The sequence below is a fragment of the Crinia signifera genome, unplaced genomic scaffold (genome assembly GCF_055691185.1).
Source record: "Crinia signifera unplaced genomic scaffold, ASM5569118v1 HAP2_SCAFFOLD_443, whole genome shotgun sequence".
Taxonomy (NCBI): domain Eukaryota; kingdom Metazoa; phylum Chordata; class Amphibia; order Anura; family Myobatrachidae; genus Crinia; species Crinia signifera.
This window is the reverse complement of record NW_028142336.1, coordinates 40,859-61,549: the sequence shown is the minus strand read 5'-3', so window position 1 is coordinate 61,549 and position 20,691 is coordinate 40,859. Positions and strand designations below refer to the sequence as shown.

The window sequence follows — 20,691 nt, the reverse complement described above, 5'->3', positions numbered from 1 at the left end:
TTCCCTGACAGCTCTGCCACAGATTGCGCTGGCCCTATACAGAGGATGTAGGGCAGAACCGGCTGGGCGGTATGGTGCCACAGGTGAATGCGCCCCCCGGTTTACAGTGATTCATTGAAACGCGCACCAAAACGCTATATGCGCTATGAAGCGTTTATTAAAGAGTTGATACTTAACTTGTTTCATTATTCCCACTTCCAAGCACATCTGTAGAATTGTGAAGTGACTGAATTTAAGGGGCAAGCTACAACATTCTGGTGCACCTGTTGATGACTTACTGAAGGGCGCAGCCATCAGGCCACGCCGTGCGCTCACAGCTCTGTCGAGAGAGGGTGGGTGGCTCTGAAAAGAGCCTTTTGGGGGGAGAACAAGGGAGCGAGGATGCGGCGGTTCAGCCATTACTTCTTTGCCGCGGCTTTCTTGGGCTTGGCTGCCTTCTTGGCCGGACTTTTTGCGGCTTTGGGCTTCGCCGCCTTCTTGGCCGGACTCTTGGCGGCTTTGGGTTTCGCTGCCTTCTTGGCCGGACTCTTGGCGGCCGCCTTCTTCGGCTTCACCGCTTTAGGCTTCTTTGGGCTTTTGGCAGCTGCAGCCGCCTTTGCTGGCTTCTTCACCTTCTTCGGGCTCTTGGCTGCACTCGGAGCTTTCTTGGGCTTCTTCGGGGATTTGGCCACTTTCTTTGCAGCAGGTTTCTTGGGCTTCAGAGACTTCTGGGCGACCTTCTTGCTCTCCGCCTGCTTCTTATTGAGCTTGAAGGAGCCGGAAGCGCCGGTGCCTTTCACCTGGGTGAGAGTTCCTTTGGTGACCAAACTTTTCACGCCCAGCTTCACGCGGCTGTTGTTCTTCTCCACATCGTAGCCTCCGGCAGCCAGAGCTTTCTTCAGGGCGGCAAGAGAAACCCCGCTGCGCTCTTTGGAGGCGGCCACGGTTTTCACGATCAGCTCGGAGACGCTGGGTCCAGAAGACTTGGCGCTTTTCTTGGCTCCTCCAGCAGCTTTCTTTGGCTGCCTCTTCTTTTTGGCTGCGCCCTCTGAAGGCGGAACAGCAGCGGCGGCGGGTGCGGTCTCTGCCATGGTACGGTTGGATAGATCAGCAACAAAAAAAACAAACGCGGTATCGTTAAGTCACACACAGTCAGTGCCCTGAGCAGCTGATGTCTCTTATATAACCTGCCGGATGTGCTGTGATTGGCTGATCAGAGGGGAGCGTTCTGTGCTCCTATTGGCGGAACAAGCAGCCGTGTAAACCTTGTCCTAGCTTTCGAGTTTGTCAAGATCTGCTCTCGCCCTGTGTTTTGCTAGCGCAGAAAAGGTGCATTTTTTATGGCATGAGAGGAACAGAGGACCGGTTCTCTTCACCACCTTCGTACTCCAAGGTCTCCCCTAACACCATATGGCAACCGCTAGCTTAAGCGCTAAGAAGGAGGCCAGGATTAGCCAGTGGCAGCTGACCCGCACCAGGCTAGATGTGCCCGGCATGGAACACATCTCTCTTCTTCTGTGAGGAGAATATGTCCATTCGGGACTTTTTTGCCTCCTTCTAGTCCAGAGGATGACAAAAGTCGCCTGCGGGACACTTTGTGCAGGACAGGGAGCATATTCAAACGCATTTAGATGATTTGTGAACTCCTGTACACACATTTGGATAACACAGGCAGGTGGCATCATGGTACTGGCACACACACAGGCAGGTGGCTTCAAGGTAACGGCACTCTTGTCTAAAGAATTCTTGCTACTGTGACAAGGTCAAAATACTTTCTAGACTCGACTGCTGGGATTTTTGTTTTGGTTCTGAGGAGTTTGCTTGTCGCTTCCTGTAATAGCCCATACAGCTAGTACGATGGCTATGGTTATCTAGTCCCATGTCTTGCTGCAATGAAATGGACCTCTAGCCAAGAGGAATGACGTTACAGTACTTGGGTCAGTAGCTCAGATCGTGATTTTGGTGCCAGAACTGTTGAAAATCTCCAGTATGAGGAGGCGTCCAACACATTGGACCAGGGGGCCAGCCATGTGTTACATAAAGATGTCATCGTTAATCTAGCAGAGAGGGCAGCCGACATCCACACTCCACAAGAGCTCAGGTGGATAACACAGGCAGGAAGCATCCTCATATGTTATCTAGCCACTCTGGCTACAATGACAAGCTCAGGACACCTAGCATATTCCATTGTCTGGTATTGTTCTGGATGTGAGGAATGCTGGTGACACTGGCACTAAATTGTCTCAAAATAATCCATGTAGCTATGTGACATTCCATGGCCTCGCCACGTTGACACGGTTGTGTTTTGAAAAAGGCAGAGAAGGGAGCCGAAAGTAGAGATTAGATAAATAGTGGATAGAAAAAAAGGAAACATATTTGTAGGAAGAATACTTGAACATCAGTGGTGCACCAACAAATAACTGTTCGAAAATAATAGTGTTACTATATGTTTTTTTAGACCAAGTAGCGTCCTAATAAATGCAGCCAGCATGGATACTGTAGGTGCAGAGGGGCGCCTGATATGAAGCATGCGGTCCAGTGGTAAATCACCATGCTGGAGGAGAGACTGGCACCTTTTAGAGGACACCATGAGCAGTTAGGCCCACCAACTTGCTGGCCAAGATTAGAGAAAAAAATCAGCCAAACTGTGGAGAATTTATATATGGCAAAAAATATGTATTGGCAAAGATTTCCCCCAAGCAATTGTTCTTCTGCACAAGAAAGATGCCACACCGGATATCTATTTAAAATGCACAGTTGAAATTAGCACCTGGAGCAAAAGACTGAATAGCGAGCCCAAATTTAGTAGTACACTATATTGGCCCAATGGAAGCGGTGTGCGAGTATCATTATGATGAGCATCACATTAGACTTTACATTTTACAGAGGAGGATAGGAGGAGGGAGAGGACTACTTTGTCCGCTTTCTCTACCTGCTGCCTCATGTCCTGACTATCCCTGCCGTTCTTACTTCTTGCCTCAGGTCTCCTTACCTGTACATCTTGTCACCTGTCTGTCTCCCCCTCCTTCTAGATTGTAAGCTCCATAGAGCAGGGCCCTCTCCCCTTCTGTACTCACAGCACCCTTCTTACATTTCAATTACAGCTCTCTTACTCACCTGCAATCTACACCTGCATCTCTTCTCACTCACTTCCCTATATATCTGCTGTATTGTGTACCAAGAGATGTGCTGCTAATTGCTAATTGTGCTGTTTTTGATCTTCTGTCACTGTTATGTCTAGTTCTGTTTACCCTGTACTGTTCTAATATGTTCTATTTGTACGGCGCTGCGTACCACGTGTGGCGCCTTATAAATAAAAAATATGGTACTTGTTTCCTAGCACGGCCACACCGATTTACATCGGGGTGGTCGTGTCGACGGCCACACCGATTTACATCGGGGTGGTCGTGTCGGAAAAATCGGGTCGATCGCATCGCATGCGATTTGGTCGCATGCGATGCGATCGACGCGACCGACCGATTTTGGACCCGATTTTTTTTTTTGAATGAAATGTAAATCGGGTCCCTGGGACCCGATTTTACATTGAATTCAATGTAAAATATTCCCAACCCCCCCAAATGTCACGGCGTACACCCCACCCCACGATAGACGCCAACCCAAAGCGTGGCGAGCGCAGCGAGCCCGCGAGGGGCGGTGGTGCGCGTCCTCCGACCTTTTCATTCCCCTACTATCCACGTCGGCGTGGAGTTGAGAATAGAATAGTGTGGCGAGCGCAGCGAGCCACCGAGCCCGAAGCGTGGCGAGGGGACGCGTATACACGTCCCCTCGCCGGGGGTATACGCGTCCCCTCGCCGGGCTCGCCACGCTTCGGGCTCGGTGGCTCGCTGCGCTCGCCACACTATTCTATTCTCAACTCCACGCCGACGTGGATTGTAGGGGAATGAAAAGGTCGGAGGACGCGCACCGCCGCCACTCGCGGGCTCGCTGCGCTCGCCACGCTTCGGGTTGGCGTCTATCGTGGGGTGACGACGGGGACATCTATAATGTGAAATGGGTCATATTGGCCCATTTCACATTTTTCACATTTTTTCAAGATTTCAATGTTAAAAAATATTTTAACATTGAAGCCTATGGAAAAATCGGGGGCATCGCGTCGGGACCAATGTTAATGGTAGCGACCGACGCGATGCCCCCGATATTTTACCTTTCCCGACAAGATTTCAATGTTAAAATATTTTTTATATTTGAAGCCTATGGGGAAATCGGGGGCATCGCGTCGGTCGCGTCGGGACCATTGTTAATGGTCCCGACCGACGCGATGCCCCCGATATTGTCTCCTAGCCGGCAAAATGGACCTGATTTCAAAGGAAATCGGGTCCATCGTATGGATCGTGTACCTTAACTTAAAGGTACACGATCCATACGATTGTGGCCGTGCTAGGAAACAACAATCGTTTTTATTCTCTATTACTGTACACTCAGGTCTCTTGTATATTCATTGTTCTTATAGCCATATACTACCCTAGATGGTTTGTGAACTCCGCTGACTGTCATAAAAATATTAACCCCCCCCCCCCTTAATTGTCATGGGGAAATGGAAATTAACTAATAGACTGTGCATCAATATAAATCCAGTTCTAACAACAATATACGTATTATGTTGTAACTGATTATTATTTGCACCGAGAGCATCTTCACTGTAAACCTCAATACGATCTAGACTAGAAAGTGTCCACTGAGAAAGTAAAAGCGGAAAATAGAGTAATATTACATTTACTTTCTCAGTTTTCTGACATTCACCTTGTGGTCTAAGTGGATACTTTGTCACAGATTGATATCACTAATGTTTCAATAGAATAGTAGCAATACTATAACAATGTTTCCCATTAGTATCATACATGCGGTACTTTTGATTATTTTCAAAGCCACTCAGACAATATGAGAACAGAGCTAGCTCTAACATATGCAGAGAGCAGTACTAGGGGGGAGTAGGACAGTTCCCCAGGGCCCCCGTATTTTAGGGGACCCTCTGTCCGGAGCTGCTCTGCTCCTGCTGTCAAACCTAAAAAGCCTCCACCGCCAGCAGCAGCGGAGGTTGGAGAGAGGCAGCAGATAGAGAGGAGTCCTGGATTGGAGTCCCAGCCTTCGTGTGTCCTTCTCTCCCTCCCTGAGGTAAGTGTGGCGGTGGGACTGGGGAGGGCACGGTGTGTGGGCTGACCGAGGGCTTAATCCGGCTCTGAGTCTGACCTCATAAATATATATATATTTTTTCTGCTTCGGCGATCCATCAGTGATCGTAATACTGTGAAAGTGCCATGCTCTGCAGATACTGTGACCTGTTGTTGTTACAGCAATCTCATAGTACGATCTCCCGGGTTTCAGACACCTGTAAGGCACTTCTATTGTTCCCATGCAGTACTTTCCCCGCCCATGGTAGCTATGGTATGTAATGTAATATAATATGTTTACGTTTATTTTCCAAAACGCTTTAGCCCAGAGTTCCTTGTTGTGATGGTGCAATGTAGTATCACCGCCGTGTGCTATGCATATAAGGGACCATTGGGTCGGTGTCCCTTCTCGCTCGGATCATGATGCCAGCACATAATTCTCGTTCATTCTGGTGACTAACACGTGACCTAACCTCCTCGCGTCATTTCGTTCCCGCGCCCGCCTGTTCTATACAATAAAGGGAGAAAACGGAACGTCATAGAGGACTCGTTTGAAAACGAGAATGACTTTGCCAATCAGGAGGGTGGATGCCCTTAGCTCACCCAATGACAGCGCAGCACTGTGTATAAATGGAGATGGCAGCGGCTGAATTCGATTCACTTTTCTTTCTACAGAACAGACTGAGGTGCTGAAGTGCGTGTTGAAGAAGGATGGCCAGGACAAAGCAAACCGCTCGCAAATCTACTGGCGGGAAAGCTCCCCGCAAGCAGCTAGCAACCAAGGCTGCCCGGAAAAGCGCCCCAGCTACCGGCGGCGTGAAGAAGCCTCACCGCTACCGACCCGGGACTGTGGCTCTCCGTGAGATCCGCCGCTACCAGAAATCCACCGAGCTTCTCATCCGCAAGCTGCCCTTCCAGCGCCTGGTGCGTGAGATCGCCCAGGACTTCAAGACCGACCTGCGCTTCCAGAGCTCTGCTGTCATGGCCCTGCAAGAGGCCAGCGAAGCTTATCTGGTGGGGCTCTTCGAGGACACCAACCTGTGCGCCATCCACGCCAAGAGGGTGACCATCATGCCAAAAGACATCCAGCTGGCCCGCAGGATCCGTGGGGAGAGGGCATAGATACTTGGCACTTCTAGAAACCCAACAACGACAACAAAGGCTCTTTTCAGAGCCACCAAATCTTTCTAAACGAGCTATAGCATCAATGACATAGTAGTGTTCACACTGGAGGCATGGTAAGGTGCCCGGTTGTCCGCTAAAGGCCTTAATTACCAGACACACAGCTTGTGTTCGCCTTCCGTCCTTCACAACATGGGGCACTTTAAAAAAAAAAAAAATCTGTATACGTATACAGACTTGAGCATAAGTTACATTACTAGCTATTATAATTGGACATTCTTTCATATATATATATATATATATATATTTATATGAGACTTAAGCATAAGGTACATTACTGGCTCAAGCCTCGGCTGTTTCTTATCTTCTCCGTGATTTGTCACCAGCCTGTTACTTGCACGAAACAAGCACAATCTTCATCTATCCAGGGAACGAACAGACTACCGGCCTTCACAGTAAAACGACTGATGTTAAGTACAAGAAAAGTCTCAGTTCTAGCTCCTTCATCTCTTTCCAGGGCTAGGCACAAGTCTCCCTTCAGATAAGCGGGGCATGTTACGCGGGACGGTAATGCAATATCACTACACACGTTAAACTCAATTTACGTCCCTGTTGTTAAGCGTAGAAAGGCCACAGTGGCACTTACACCTGTCCCGCTAATTCGGGCGAATAACTTCCATGTATACATTTTAAACATGAATCAGCTCTTTAAGGTCGGGGTGGGTGGCTCTGAAAAGAGCCTTTGTGTTTTAGGTAAAGTATTTTTTTGCCGTTGAATTACTTGCTCTTAGCTGGCTTGTGGCTCTCGGTCTTCTTGGGCAGCAGCACTGCCTGGATGTTAGGCAGAACACCTCCCTGGGCGATGGTCACCCCACCGAGCAGCTTGTTGAGCTCTTCGTCGTTGCGTACAGCCAGCTGCAGGTGGCGGGGGATGATGCGGGTCTTCTTGTTGTCGCGGGCAGCGTTTCCGGCAAGCTCCAGAATCTCAGCCGTCAGATATTCCAGCACCGCGGCCAGGTAGACCGGGGCACCGGCACCCACTCGTTCCGCATAGTTTCCCTTCCTTAACAGACGATGCACGCGACCAACTGGGAACTGGAGACCAGCCCTGGATGAACGAGTCTTGGCCTTAGCCCGGGTTTTGCCGCCTTGTTTACCTCTTCCAGACATAATAGCTAACGGAGCAAAAAAGCTTTACAAATACAGATGGAAACCTGCGAAAGTGTAAGTGTAAAATACCGCCCTCCTCTTATATACTCAGCTACCCGATGCTGTCTGCTCTGTGATTGGCCTGCTTACAAATTAACCAATGCAGCTCAAGTTTATCCACAGACCAATCCGTATCTGAAGGGTGGAGTCAACGATGCTGCTTTTCGTCACACGACAATTCTACCCAATAGAGTAGCTTACAGCAGCGATGCCTCGTTTGCATAAGATCCCTATAAATAGAGCAGCTATAGCCGACGTACGGCACTTTTGCACACAGTCATTTCTTCTCGAATTTGAAGCGGTTATTTGTTGATAAGCTACAATGCCAGATCCAGCAAAGTCTGCGCCGGCGCCCAAGAAGGGCTCTAAGAAAGCGGTGACCAAGACCCAGAAGAAGGATGGGAAGAAGCGTAGAAAGACCAGGAAGGAGAGTTACGCCATTTACGTGTACAAGGTGCTGAAGCAGGTGCACCCTGATACCGGCATCTCCTCCAAGGCTATGGGCATCATGAACTCCTTTGTCAACGATATCTTTGAGCGCATTGCTGGGGAAGCTTCCCGCCTGGCTCACTACAACAAGCGCTCCACCATCACCTCCAGGGAGATCCAGACCGCCGTACGTCTGCTGCTGCCTGGAGAGCTGGCCAAGCACGCCGTGTCCGAGGGCACCAAGGCCGTCACCAAGTACACCAGCGCCAAGTAATCTCCCCTTCTCCCACCCACACCAACACAAAGGCTCTTTTCAGAGCCACCCACCTTCTCTCTAATCGAGCTGTAACTATGATGGTTTTTGCTGTGTCCAGGCTCACGGGATAAGTGCACACCGACAGACATAACTGACTTGTGACGTACCCTCTAGCTATTGTTAACCCTACTGGTTCAGAAAAAAAAAAAAAAAAAAAAAATGCCTTTACTTATTACCACTTGCAAAGCTGCATTCTGTAGTTCTCTTTCTAGGATCTGAATCCAGTTTCAAATATAGGACCGGTTCGTTACATTGCAGATGTCACTGGTTAAATAAATAAATAAATAGAAAAAGAAAAGATACATGCGACCCATAGGGCAGCAATGTTCCCCGTGTGCAGCTGCCGAAAATCGAAAGCATTCTGTTGGATGGAAACGTTGCAAAGTACTGTTAAATTGTAACAGTTGGTGCCTTTAAACATCACATTCGAATTTTCGATGAGCACCGTTGCCAATGGATCACTGTCTTTCTAAATGAAGGGTGCAGTATGTTAACGTAGCTCTATTGTACCCAGTTACTTCTGTGACTCGGTTCCGTTTCGATGCATTTAATTAAGGGTGAACACGTAATTCCTGCTCAGGCAAACTCGGTTCCCACTGTAACACACACACACACACACACCGAGTCCGGGAGCTATGGAAACGTTAAAGTAGTTGTGATTATCAGAAGCAGTTTCCCAGTGGGAATGTTTTTGGTGATGTTTTTAATTTCCCGCCGATATCTGAGCGACTCTCATTGTGTGGGTCCTTTGTCGTTACCAATTCCCCCACTTTCAAAGTGAACATATACAATGTATCTATATCTATTCCACGTATAATAAAATGTAAAAAAAATAAAACTATTATCGTCGGGACCGGTCTGGTCATTACGTTTCATCCACACAAATATTCACCACAACGTAGCTGAATAGTTTAGTTCTCTAATCAAGCTGAAATGTTACACTGGGTATTAACGAAGAAAACAATACCAAGAGAGCAGTTCATATAAATCTAAACATAAAACAATATCTTCTAGTAATGAACGAAAGGAAAACAATAAAAGGGTTGTGCTTATGAACGAATGGCAAGGCGATACAAGACTCCGCCTTTAAGTCCAAGTCACCCATCAGGTCCGCTCTTCCACTTTATAAAAGCCGCTGACAGGAAACTATACTCATTCTTACTGTTTGTCACAGAAGGATTTTTGAGAATGTCTGGAAGAGGTAAAGGCGGAAAGGGGCTCGGCAAAGGAGGCGCTAAGCGTCACAGGAAGGTTCTCCGTGACAACATCCAGGGCATTACCAAGCCTGCCATCCGTCGTCTAGCTAGGCGAGGGGGTGTTAAGCGTATCTCTGGACTCATCTACGAGGAGACCCGCGGTGTGCTGAAGGTGTTTCTGGAGAATGTCATTCGTGATGCCGTCACCTACACCGAGCACGCCAAGAGGAAGACTGTGACCGCTATGGACGTGGTCTATGCTCTGAAACGCCAGGGCCGTACTCTCTATGGGTTCGGGGGTTAAATTCCCAGGAGCATCTCACTCAGTCACCCACACACAAAGGCCCTTTTCAGGGCCACCCATCTTTTCTACGAGAGCGCTGTTCCAACCTCCCTGTGTAATGCGGCTATTTGCCGGGTCCTAATATGAATTCATTCCCTCACACTAGCCGCACCGTTAGTGGATGCAGGCAGTGAGGTGCCACGGGTGCAGTGGTTCCTTTTTAGTGTCGGTGATTGTGTAATTTGGTAATCCGCAATTTGTTGACAGGGTTGCGGTACAAACCACGCTGGTAGCGACCACTGCACAGAGGCATATACGTTTTCCGGACAATTGTGTTTGAAAGGGTCACGATGAATGCAGATTTAACAACGATCCAGTCCGCCTTTCTCTGCGTTTTACTAAGCTCTATATACTGTGTATATACTCTTGCACCACACGATTTGCAGCAGTTACTCCAGCTGGGGATAATTAAAAAAAAAAAAAAAAAATACACGAGGCTGAGCTAAAGAGTTCTATAGTGGTGAATCACGCATCTTCCCTGACAGCTCTGCCACAGATTGCGCTGGCCCTATACAGAGGATGTAGGGCAGAACCGGCTGGGCGGTATGGTGCCACAGGTGAATGCGCCCCCCGGTTTACAGTGATTCATTGAAACGCGCACCAAAACGCTATATGCGCTATGAAGCGTTTATTAAAGAGTTGATACTTAACTTGTTTCATTATTCCCACTTCCAAGCACATCTGTAGAATTGTGAAGTGACTGAATTTAAGGGGCAAGCTACAACATTCTGGTGCACCTGTTGATGACTTACTGAAGGGCGCAGCCATCAGGCCACGCCGTGCGCTCACAGCTCTGTCGAGAGAGGGTGGGTGGCTCTGAAAAGAGCCTTTTGGGGGGAGAACAAGGGAGCGAGGATGCGGCGGTTCAGCCATTACTTCTTTGCCGCGGCTTTCTTGGGCTTGGCTGCCTTCTTGGCCGGACTTTTTGCGGCTTTGGGCTTCGCCGCCTTCTTGGCCGGACTCTTGGCGGCTTTGGGTTTCGCTGCCTTCTTGGCCGGACTGTTGGCGGCCGCCTTCTTCGGCTTCACCGCTTTAGGCTTCTTTGGGCTTTTGGCAGCTGCAGCCGCCTTTGCTGGCTTCTTCACCTTCTTCGGGCTCTTGGCTGCACTCGGAGCTTTCTTGGGCTTCTTCGGGGATTTGGCCACTTTCTTTGCAGCAGGTTTCTTGGGCTTCAGAGACTTCTGGGCGACCTTCTTGCTCTCCGCCTGCTTCTTATTGAGCTTGAAGGAGCCGGAAGCGCCGGTGCCTTTCACCTGGGTGAGAGTTCCTTTGGTGACCAAACTTTTCACGCCCAGCTTCACGCGGCTGTTGTTCTTCTCCACATCGTAGCCTCCGGCAGCCAGAGCTTTCTTCAGGGCGGCAAGAGAAACCCCGCTGCGCTCTTTGGAGGCGGCCACGGTTTTCACGATCAGCTCGGAGACGCTGGGTCCAGAAGACTTGGCGCTTTTCTTGGCTCCTCCAGCAGCTTTCTTTGGCTGCCTCTTCTTTTTGGCTGCGCCCTCTGAAGGCGGAACAGCAGCGGCGGCGGGTGCGGTCTCTGCCATGGTACGGTTGGATAGATCAGCAACAAAAAAAAACAAACGCGGTATCGTTAAGTCACACACAGTCAGTGCCCTGAGCAGCTGATGTCTCTTATATAACCTGCCGGATGTGCTGTGATTGGCTGATCAGAGGGGAGCGTTCTGTGCTCCTATTGGCGGAACAAGCAGCCGTGTAAACCTTGTCCTAGCTTTCGAGTTTGTCAAGATCTGCTCTCGCCCTGTGTTTTGCTAGCGCAGAAAAGGTGCATTTTTTATGGCATGAGAGGAACAGAGGACCGGTTCTCTTCACCACCTTCGTTCTCCAAGGTCTCCCCTAACACCATATGGCAACCGCTAGCTTAAGCGCTAAGAAGGAGGCCAGGATTAGCCAGTGGCAGCTGACCCGCACCAGGCTAGATGTGCCCGGCATGGAACACATCTCTCTTCTTCTGTGAGGAGAATATGTCCATTCGGGACTTTTTTGCCTCCTTCTAGTCCAGAGGATGACAAAAGTCGCCTGCGGGACACTTTGTGCAGGACAGGGAGCATATTCAAACGCATTTAGATGATTTGTGAACTCCTGTACACACATTTGGATAACACAGGCAGGTGGCATCATGGTACTGGCACACACACAGGCAGGTGGCTTCAAGGTAACGGCACTCTTGTCTAAAGAATTCTTGCTACTGTGACAAGGTCAAAATACTTTCTAGACTCGACTGCTGGGATTTTTGTTTTGGTTCTGAGGAGTTTGCTTGTCGCTTCCTGTAATAGCCCATACAGCTAGTACGATGGCTATGGTTATCTAGTCCCATGTCTTGCTGCAATGAAATGGACCTCTAGCCAAGAGGAATGACGTTACAGTACTTGGGTCAGTAGCTCAGATCGTGATTTTGGTGCCAGAACTGTTGAAAATCTCCAGTATGAGGAGGCGTCCAACACATTGGACCAGGGGGCCAGCCATGTGTTACATAAAGATGTCATCGTTAATCTAGCAGAGAGGGCAGCCGACATCCACACTCCACAAGAGCTCAGGTGGATAACACAGGCAGGAAGCATCCTCATATGTTATCTAGCCACTCTGGCTACAATGACAAGCTCAGGACACCTAGCATATTCCATTGTCTGGTATTGTTCTGGATGTGAGGAATGCTGGTGACACTGGCACTAAATTGTCTCAAAATAATCCATGTAGCTATGTGACATTCCATGGCCTCGCCACGTTGACACGGTTGTGTTTTGAAAAAGGCAGAGAAGGGAGCCGAAAGTAGAGATTAGATAAATAGAGGATAGAAAAAAAGGAAACATATTTGTAGGAAGAATACTTGAACATCAGTGGTGCACCAACAAATAACTGTTCGAAAATAATAGTGTTACTATATGTTTTTTTAGACCAAGTAGCGTCCTAATAAATGCAGCCAGCATGGATACTGTAGGTGCAGAGGGGCGCCTGATATGAAGCATGCGGTCCAGTGGTAAATCACCATGCTGGAGGAGAGACTGGCACCTTTTAGAGGACACCATGAGCAGTTAGGCCCACCAACTTGCTGGCCAAGATTAGAGAAAAAAATCAGCCAAACTGTGGAGAATTTATATATGGCAAAAAATATGTATTGGCAAAGATTTCCCCCAAGCAATTGTTCTTCTGCACAAGAAAGATGCCACACCGGATATCTATTTAAAATGCACAGTTGAAATTAGCACCTGGAGCAAAAGACTGAATAGCGAGCCCAAATTTAGTAGTACACTATATTGGCCCAATGGAAGCGGTGTGCGAGTATCATTATGATGAGCATCACATTAGACTTTACATTTTACAGAGGAGGATAGGAGGAGGGAGAGGACTACTTTGTCCGCTTTCTCTACCTGCTGCCTCATGTCCTGACTATCCCTGCCGTTCTTACTTCTTGCCTCAGGTCTCCTTACCCAGCCTTCGTGTGTCCTTCTCTCCCTCCCTGAGGTAAGTGTGGCGGTGGGACTGGGGAGGGCACGGTGTGTGGGCTGACCGAGGGCTTAATCCGGCTCTGAGTCTGACCTCATAAATATATATATATTTTTTCTGCTTCGGCGATCCATCAGTGATCGTAATACTGTGAAAGTGCCATGCTCTGCAGATACTGTGACCTGTTGTTGTTACAGCAATCTCATAGTACGATCTCCCGGGTTTCAGACACCTGTAAGGCACTTCTATTGTTCCCATGCAGTACTTTCCCCGCCCATGGTAGCTATGGTATGTAATGTAATATAATATGTTTACGTTTATTTTCCAAAACGCTTTAGCCCAGAGTTCCTTGTTGTGATGGTGCAATGTAGTATCACCGCCGTGTGCTATGCATATAAGGGACCATTGGGTCGGTGTCCCTTCTCGCTCGGATCATGATGCCAGCACATACTTCTCGTTCATTCTGGTGACTAACACGTGACCTAACCTCCTCGCGTCATTTCGTTCCCGCGCCCGCCTGTTCTATACAATAAAGGGAGAAAACGGAACGTCATAGAGGACTCGTTTGAAAACGAGAATGACTTTGCCAATCAGGAGGGTGGATGCCCTTAGCTCACCCAATGACAGCGCAGCACTGTGTATAAATGGAGATGGCAGCGGCTGAATTCGATTCACTTTTCTTTCTACAGAACAGACTGAGGTGCTAAAGTGCGTGTTGAAGAAGGATGGCCAGGACAAAGCAAACCGCTCGCAAATCTACTGGCGGGAAAGCTCCCCGCAAGCAGCTAGCAACCAAGGCTGCCCGGAAAAGCGCCCCAGCTACCGGCGGCGTGAAGAAGCCTCACCGCTACCGACCCGGGACTGTGGCTCTCCGTGAGATCCGCCGCTACCAGAAATCCACCGAGCTTCTCATCCGCAAGCTGCCCTTCCAGCGCCTGGTGCGTGAGATCGCCCAGGACTTCAAGACCGACCTGCGCTTCCAGAGCTCTGCTGTCATGGCCCTGCAAGAGGCCAGCGAAGCTTATCTGGTGGGGCTCTTCGAGGACACCAACCTGTGCGCCATCCACGCCAAGAGGGTGACCATCATGCCAAAAGACATCCAGCTGGCCCGCAGGATCCGTGGGGAGAGGGCATAGATACTTGGCACTTCTAGAAACCCAACAACGACAACAAAGGCTCTTTTCAGAGCCACCAAATCTTTCTAAACGAGCTATAGCATCAATGACATAGTAGTGTTCACACTGGAGGCATGGTAAGGTGCCCGGTTGTCCGCTAAAGGCCTTAATTACCAGACACACAGCTTGTGTTCGCCTTCCGTCCTTCACAACATGGGGCACTTTAAAAAAAAAAAAAATCTGTATACGTATACAGACTTGAGCATAAGTTACATTACTAGCTATTATAATTGGACATTCTTTCATATATATATATATATATATATATATATTTATATGAGACTTAAGCATAAGGTACATTACTGGCTCAAGCCTCGGCTGTTTCTTATCTTCTCCGTGATTTGTCACCAGCCTGTTACTTGCACGAAACAGGCACAATCTTCATCTATCCAGGGAACGAACAGACTACCGGCCTTCACAGTAAAACGACTGATGTTAAGTACAAGAAAAGTCTCAGTTCTAGCTCCTTCATCTCTTTCCAGGGCTAGGCACAAGTCTCCCTTCAGATAAGCGGGGCATGTTACGCGGGACGGTAATGCAATATCACTACACACGTTAAACTCAATTTACGTCCCTGTTGTTAAGCGTAGAAAGGCCACAGTGGCACTTACACCTGTCCCGCTAATTCGGGCGAATAACTTCCATGTATACATTTTAAACATGAATCAGCTCTTTAAGGTCGGGGTGGGTGGCTCTGAAAAGAGCCTTTGTGTTTTAGGTAAAGTATTTTTTTGCCGTTGAATTACTTGCTCTTAGCTGGCTTGTGGCTCTCGGTCTTCTTGGGCAGCAGCACTGCCTGGATGTTAGGCAGAACACCTCCCTGGGCGATGGTCACCCCACCGAGCAGCTTGTTGAGCTCTTCGTCGTTGCGTACAGCCAGCTGCAGGTGGCGGGGGATGATGCGGGTCTTCTTGTTGTCGCGGGCAGCGTTTCCGGCAAGCTCCAGAATCTCAGCCGTCAGATATTCCAGCACCGCGGCCAGGTAGACCGGGGCACCGGCACCCACTCGTTCCGCATAGTTTCCCTTCCTTAACAGACGATGCACGCGACCAACTGGGAACTGGAGACCAGCCCTGGATGAACGAGTCTTGGCCTTAGCCCGGGTTTTGCCGCCTTGTTTACCTCTTCCAGACATAATAGCTAACGGAGCAAAAAAGCTTTACAAATACAGATGGAAACCTGCGAAAGTGTAAGTGTAAAATACCGCCCTCCTCTTATATACTCAGCTACCCGATGCTGTCTGCTCTGTGATTGGCCTGCTTACAAATTAACCAATGCAGCTCAAGTTTATCCACAGACCAATCCGTATCTGAAGGGTGGAGTCAACGATGCTGCTTTTCGTCACACGACAATTCTACCCAATAGAGTAGCTTACAGCAGCGATGCCTCGTTTGCATAAGATCCCTATAAATAGAGCAGCTATAGCCGACGTACGGCACTTTTGCACACAGTCATTTCTTCTCGAATTTGAAGCGGTTATTTGTTGATAAGCTACAATGCCAGATCCAGCAAAGTCTGCGCCGGCGCCCAAGAAGGGCTCTAAGAAAGCGGTGACCAAGACCCAGAAGAAGGATGGGAAGAAGCGTAGAAAGACCAGGAAGGAGAGTTACGCCATTTACGTGTACAAGGTGCTGAAGCAGGTGCACCCTGATACCGGCATCTCCTCCAAGGCTATGGGCATCATGAACTCCTTTGTCAACGATATCTTTGAGCGCATTGCTGGGGAAGCTTCCCGCCTGGCTCACTACAACAAGCGCTCCACCATCACCTCCAGGGAGATCCAGACCGCCGTACGTCTGCTGCTGCCTGGAGAGCTGGCCAAGCACGCCGTGTCCGAGGGCACCAAGGCCGTCACCAAGTACACCAGCGCCAAGTAATCTCCCCTTCTCCCACCCACACCAACACAAAGGCTCTTTTCAGAGCCACCCACCTTCTCTCTAATCGAGCTGTAACTATGATGGTTTTTGCTGTGTCCAGGCTCACGGGATAAGTGCACACCGACAGACATAACTGACTTGTGACGTACCCTCTAGCTATTGTTAACCCTACTGGTTCAGAAAAAAAAAAAAAAAAAAAAATGCCTTTACTTACCACTTGCAAAGCTGCATTCTGTAGTTCTCTTTCTAGGATCTGAATCCAGTTTCAAATATAGGACCGGTTCGTTACATTGCAGATGTCACTGGTTAAATAAATAAATAAATAGAAAAAGAAAAGATACATGCGACCCATAGGGCAGCAATGTTCCCCGTGTGCAGCTGCCGAAAATCGAAAGCATTCTGTTGGATGGAAACGTTGCAAAGTACTGTTAAATTGTAACAGTTGGTGCCTTTAAACATCACATTCGAATTTTCGATGAGCACCGTTGCCAATGGATCACTGTCTTTCTAAATGAAGGGTGCAGTATGTTAACGTAGCTCTATTGTACCCAGTTACTTCTGTGACTCGGTTCCGTTTCGATGCATTTAATTAAGGGTGAACACGTAATTCCTGCTCAGGCAAACTCGGTTCCCACTGTAACACACACACACACACACACACCGAGTCCGGGAGCTATGGAAACGTTAAAGTAGTTGTGATTATCAGAAGCAGTTTCCCAGTGGGAATGTTTTTGGTGATGTTTTTAATTTCCCGCCGATATCTGAGCGACTCTCATTGTGTGGGTCCTTTGTCGTTACCAATTCCCCCACTTTCAAAGTGAACATATACAATGTATCTATATCTATTCCACGTATAATAAAATGTAAAAAAAATAAAACTATTATCGTCGGGACCGGTCTGGTCATTACGTTTCATCCACACAAATATTCACCACAACGTAGCTGAATAGTTTAGTTCTCTAATCAAGCTGAAATGTTACACTGGGTATTAACGAAGAAAACAATACCAAGAGAGCAGTTCATATAAATCTAAACATAAAACAATATCTTCTAGTAATGAACGAAAGGAAAACAATAAAAGGGTTGTGCTTATGAACGAATGGCAAGGCGATACAAGACTCCGCCTTTAAGTCCAAGTCACCCATCAGGTCCGCTCTTCCACTTTATAAAAGCCGCTGACAGGAAACTATACTCATTCTTACTGTTTGTCACAGAAGGATTTTTGAGAATGTCTGGAAGAGGTAAAGGCGGAAAGGGGCTCGGCAAAGGAGGCGCTAAGCGTCACAGGAAGGTTCTCCGTGACAACATCCAGGGCATTACCAAGCCTGCCATCCGTCGTCTAGCTAGGCGAGGGGGTGTTAAGCGTATCTCTGGACTCATCTACGAGGAGACCCGCGGTGTGCTGAAGGTGTTTCTGGAGAATGTCATTCGTGATGCCGTCACCTACACCGAGCACGCCAAGAGGAAGACTGTGACCGCTATGGACGTGGTCTATGCTCTGAAACGCCAGGGCCGTACTCTCTATGGGTTCGGGGGTTAAATTCCCAGGAGCATCTCACTCAGTCACCCACACACAAAGGCCCTTTTCAGGGCCACCCATCTTTTCTACGAGAGCGCTGTTCCAACCTCCCTGTGTAATGCGGCTATTTGCCGGGTCCTAATATGAATTCATTCCCTCACACTAGCCGCACCGTTAGTGGATGCAGGCAGTGAGGTGCCACGGGTGCAGTGGTTCCTTTTTAGTGTCGGTGATTGTGTAATTTGGTAATCCGCAATTTGTTGACAGGGTTGCGGTACAAACCACGCTGGTAGCGACCACTGCACAGAGGCATATACGTTTTCCGGACAATTGTGTTTGAAAGGGTCACGATGAATGCAGATTTAACAACGATCCAGTCCGCCTTTCTCTGCGTTTTACTAAGCTCTATATACTGTGTATATACCCTTGCACCACACGATTTGCAGCAGTTACTCCAGCTGGGGATAATTAAAAAAAAAAAAAAAAAAAATACACGAGGCTGAGCTAAAGAGTTCTATAGTGGTGAATCACGCATCTTCCCTGACAGCTCTGCCACAGATTGCGCTGGCCCTATACAGAGGATGTAGGGCAGAACCGGCTGGGCGGTATGGTGCCACAGGTGAATGCGCCCCCCGGTTTACAGTGATTCATTGAAACGCGCACCAAAACGCTATATGCGCTATGAAGCGTTTATTAAAGAGTTGATACTTAACTTGTTTCATTATTCCCACTTCCAAGCACATCTGTAGAATTGTGAAGTGACTGAATTTAAGGGGCAAGCTACAACATTCTGGTGCACCTGTTGATGACTTACTGAAGGGCGCAGCCATCAGGCCACGCCGTGCGCTCACAGCTCTGTCGAGAGAGGGTGGGTGGCTCTGAAAAGAGCCTTTTGGGGGGAGAACAAGGGAGCGAGGATGCGGCGGTTCAGCCATTACTTCTTTGCCGCGGCTTTCTTGGGCTTGGCTGCCTTCTTGGCCGGACTTTTTGCGGCTTTGGGCTTCGCCGCCTTCTTGGCCGGACTCTTGGCGGCTTTGGGTTTCGCTGCCTTCTTGGCCGGACTCTTGGCGGCCGCCTTCTTCGGCTTCACCGCTTTAGGCTTCTTTGGGCTTTTGGCAGCTGCAGCCGCCTTTGCTGGCTTCTTCACCTTCTTCGGGCTCTTGGCTGCACTCGGAGCTTTCTTGGGCTTCTTCGGGGATTTGGCCACTTTCTTTGCAGCAGGTTTCTTGGGCTTCAGAGACTTCTGGGCGACCTTCTTGCTCTCCGCCTGCTTCTTATTGAGCTTGAAGGAGCCGGAAGCGCCGGTGCCTTTCACCTGGGTGAGAGTTCCTTTGGTGACCAAACTTTTCACGCCCAGCTTCACGCGGCTGTTGTTCTTCTCCACATCGTAGCCTCCGGCAGCCAGAGCTTTCTTCAGGGCGGCAAGAGAAACCCCGCTGCGCTCTTTGGAGGCGGCCACGGTTTTCACGATCAGCTCGGAGACGCTGGGTCCAGAAGACTTGGCGCTTTTCTTGGCTCCTCCAGCAGCTTTCTTTGGCTGCCTCTTCTTTTTGGCTGCGCCCTCTGAAGGCGGAACAGCAGCGGCGGCGGGTGCGGTCTCTGCCATGGTACGGTTGGATAGATCAGCAACAAAAAAAAACAAACGCGGTATCGTTAAGTCACACACAGTCAGTGCCCTGAGCAGCTGATGTCTCTTATATAACCTGCCGGATGTGCTGTGATTGGCTGATCAGAGGGGAGCGTTCTGTGCTCCTATTGGCGGAACAAGCAGCCGTGTAAACCTTGTCCTAGCTTTCGAGTTTGACAAGATCTGCTCTCGCCCTGTGTTTTGCTAGCGCAGAAAAGGTGCATTTTTTATGGCATGAGAGGAACAGAGGACCGGTTCTCTTCACCACCTTCGTACTCCAAGGTCTCCCCTAACACCATATGGCAACCGCTAGCTTAAGCGCTAAGAAGGAGGCCAGGATTAGCCAGTGGCAGCTGACCCGCACCAGGCTAGATGTGCCCGGCATGGAACACATCTCTCTTCTTCTGTGAGGAGAATATGTCCATTCGGGACTTTTTTGCCTCCTTCTAGTCCAGAGGATGACAAAAGTCGCCTGCGCGACACTTTGTGCAGGACAGGGAGCATATTCAAACGCATTTAGATGATTTGTGAACTCCTGTACACACATTTGGATAACACAGGCAGGTGGCATCATGGTACTGGCACACACACAGGCAGGTGGCTTCAAGGTAACGGCACTGTTGTCTAAAGAATTCTTGCTACTGTGACAAGGTCAAAATACTTTCTAGACTCGACTGCTGGGATTTTTGTTTTGGTTCTGAGGAGTTTGCTTGTCGCTTCCTGTAATAGCCCATACAGCTAGTACGATGGCTATGGTTATCTAGTCCCATGTCTTGCTGCAATGAAATGGACCTCTAGCCAAGAGGAATGACGTTACAGTACTTGGGTCAGTAGCTCAGATCGTGATTTTGGTGCCAGAACTGTTGAAAATCTCCAGTATGAGGAGGCGTCCAACACATTGGACCAGGGGGCCAGCCATGTGTTACATAAAGATGTCATCGTTAATCTAGCAGAGAGGGCAGCCGACATCCACACTCCACAAGAGCTCAGGTGGATAACACAGGCAGGAAGCATCCTCATATGTTATCTAGCCACTCTGGCTACAATGACAAGCTCAGGACACCTAGCATATTCCATTGTCTGGTATTGTTCTGGATGTGAGGAATGCTGGTGACACTGGCACTAAATTGTCTCAAAATAATCCATGTAGCTATGTGACATTCCATGGCCTCGCCACGTTGACACGGTTGTGTTTTGAAAAAGGCAGAGAAGGGAGCCGAAAGTAGAGATTAGATAAATAGAGGATAGAAAAAAAGGAAACATATTTGTAGGAAGAATACTTGAACATCAGTGGTGCACCAACAAATA

The 20,691-nt window shown here is 48.8% G+C and overlaps 11 protein-coding genes across 14 annotated transcripts; 6 read left to right on the top strand and 5 right to left on the bottom strand.

Annotated features, from left to right (window-relative positions):
- Nucleotides 1-398: 398 nt before the first annotated feature.
- On the bottom strand, nt 399-1,115 carry LOC146055470 (histone H1-like). Of its 2 annotated transcripts, XM_083168268.1 has the most exons (2): nt 471-1,115; nt 399-437 (listed from the first exon to the last, which is right to left on the bottom strand). In XM_083168268.1, exons 1-2 carry the CDS (start codon nt 1,068-1,070, stop codon nt 399-401), a joined length of 639 nt encoding a protein of 212 aa, XP_083024394.1. In that variant the 5' UTR covers nt 1,071-1,115. The 2 variants fall into 2 exon arrangements, with proteins under 2 accessions (XP_083024394.1, XP_083024393.1); XM_083168267.1 differs by having other exon boundaries at nt 399-1,115.
- A 4,704-nt stretch (nt 1,116-5,819) lies between these two features.
- Nucleotides 5,820-6,285, top strand: LOC146055448 (histone H3). The gene has a single exon (XM_083168242.1). The coding sequence runs from the start codon at nt 5,820-5,822 to the stop codon at nt 6,228-6,230; it is 411 nt and encodes a 136-aa protein (XP_083024368.1). The 3' UTR covers nt 6,231-6,285.
- Nucleotides 6,286-7,007: 722 nt separating this feature from the next.
- On the bottom strand, nt 7,008-7,400 carry LOC146055471 (histone H2A type 1). The gene has a single exon (XM_083168269.1). The coding sequence runs from the start codon at nt 7,398-7,400 to the stop codon at nt 7,008-7,010; it is 393 nt and encodes a 130-aa protein (XP_083024395.1).
- A 361-nt stretch (nt 7,401-7,761) lies between these two features.
- On the top strand, nt 7,762-8,142 carry LOC146055487 (histone H2B 1.1). Its single transcript, XM_083168284.1, has one exon. The coding sequence runs from the start codon at nt 7,762-7,764 to the stop codon at nt 8,140-8,142; it is 381 nt and encodes a 126-aa protein (XP_083024410.1).
- Nucleotides 8,143-9,372: 1,230 nt separating this feature from the next.
- On the top strand, nt 9,373-9,684 carry LOC146055451 (histone H4). The gene has a single exon (XM_083168244.1). The coding sequence runs from the start codon at nt 9,373-9,375 to the stop codon at nt 9,682-9,684; it is 312 nt and encodes a 103-aa protein (XP_083024370.1).
- A 911-nt stretch (nt 9,685-10,595) lies between these two features.
- On the bottom strand, nt 10,596-11,313 carry LOC146055439 (histone H1-like). 2 transcript variants are annotated; one of them, XM_083168234.1, is made up of 2 exons: nt 10,668-11,313; nt 10,596-10,634 (listed from the first exon to the last, which is right to left on the bottom strand). In XM_083168234.1, the coding sequence occupies exons 1-2, from the start codon at nt 11,265-11,267 to the stop codon at nt 10,596-10,598; spliced, it is 639 nt and encodes a 212-aa protein (XP_083024360.1). In that variant the 5' UTR covers nt 11,268-11,313. The 2 variants fall into 2 exon arrangements, with proteins under 2 accessions (XP_083024360.1, XP_083024359.1); XM_083168233.1 differs by having other exon boundaries at nt 10,596-11,313.
- A 2,597-nt stretch (nt 11,314-13,910) lies between these two features.
- On the top strand, nt 13,911-14,376 carry LOC146055446 (histone H3). Its single transcript, XM_083168240.1, has one exon. The coding sequence runs from the start codon at nt 13,911-13,913 to the stop codon at nt 14,319-14,321; it is 411 nt and encodes a 136-aa protein (XP_083024366.1). The 3' UTR covers nt 14,322-14,376.
- Nucleotides 14,377-15,102: 726 nt separating this feature from the next.
- LOC146055475 (histone H2A type 1) lies at nt 15,103-15,495 on the bottom strand. Its single transcript, XM_083168272.1, has one exon. The coding sequence runs from the start codon at nt 15,493-15,495 to the stop codon at nt 15,103-15,105; it is 393 nt and encodes a 130-aa protein (XP_083024398.1).
- Nucleotides 15,496-15,856: 361 nt separating this feature from the next.
- LOC146055488 (histone H2B 1.1) lies at nt 15,857-16,237 on the top strand. The gene has a single exon (XM_083168285.1). The coding sequence runs from the start codon at nt 15,857-15,859 to the stop codon at nt 16,235-16,237; it is 381 nt and encodes a 126-aa protein (XP_083024411.1).
- A 1,228-nt stretch (nt 16,238-17,465) lies between these two features.
- On the top strand, nt 17,466-17,777 carry LOC146055452 (histone H4). Its single transcript, XM_083168245.1, has one exon. It carries the CDS (start codon nt 17,466-17,468, stop codon nt 17,775-17,777), a length of 312 nt encoding a protein of 103 aa, XP_083024371.1.
- A 913-nt stretch (nt 17,778-18,690) lies between these two features.
- LOC146055469 (histone H1-like) lies at nt 18,691-19,408 on the bottom strand. Of its 2 annotated transcripts, XM_083168266.1 has the most exons (2): nt 18,763-19,408; nt 18,691-18,729 (listed from the first exon to the last, which is right to left on the bottom strand). In XM_083168266.1, exons 1-2 carry the CDS (start codon nt 19,360-19,362, stop codon nt 18,691-18,693), a joined length of 639 nt encoding a protein of 212 aa, XP_083024392.1. In that variant the 5' UTR covers nt 19,363-19,408. The 2 variants fall into 2 exon arrangements, with proteins under 2 accessions (XP_083024392.1, XP_083024391.1); XM_083168265.1 differs by having other exon boundaries at nt 18,691-19,408.
- Between the last annotated feature and the right edge of the window lie 1,283 nt (nt 19,409-20,691).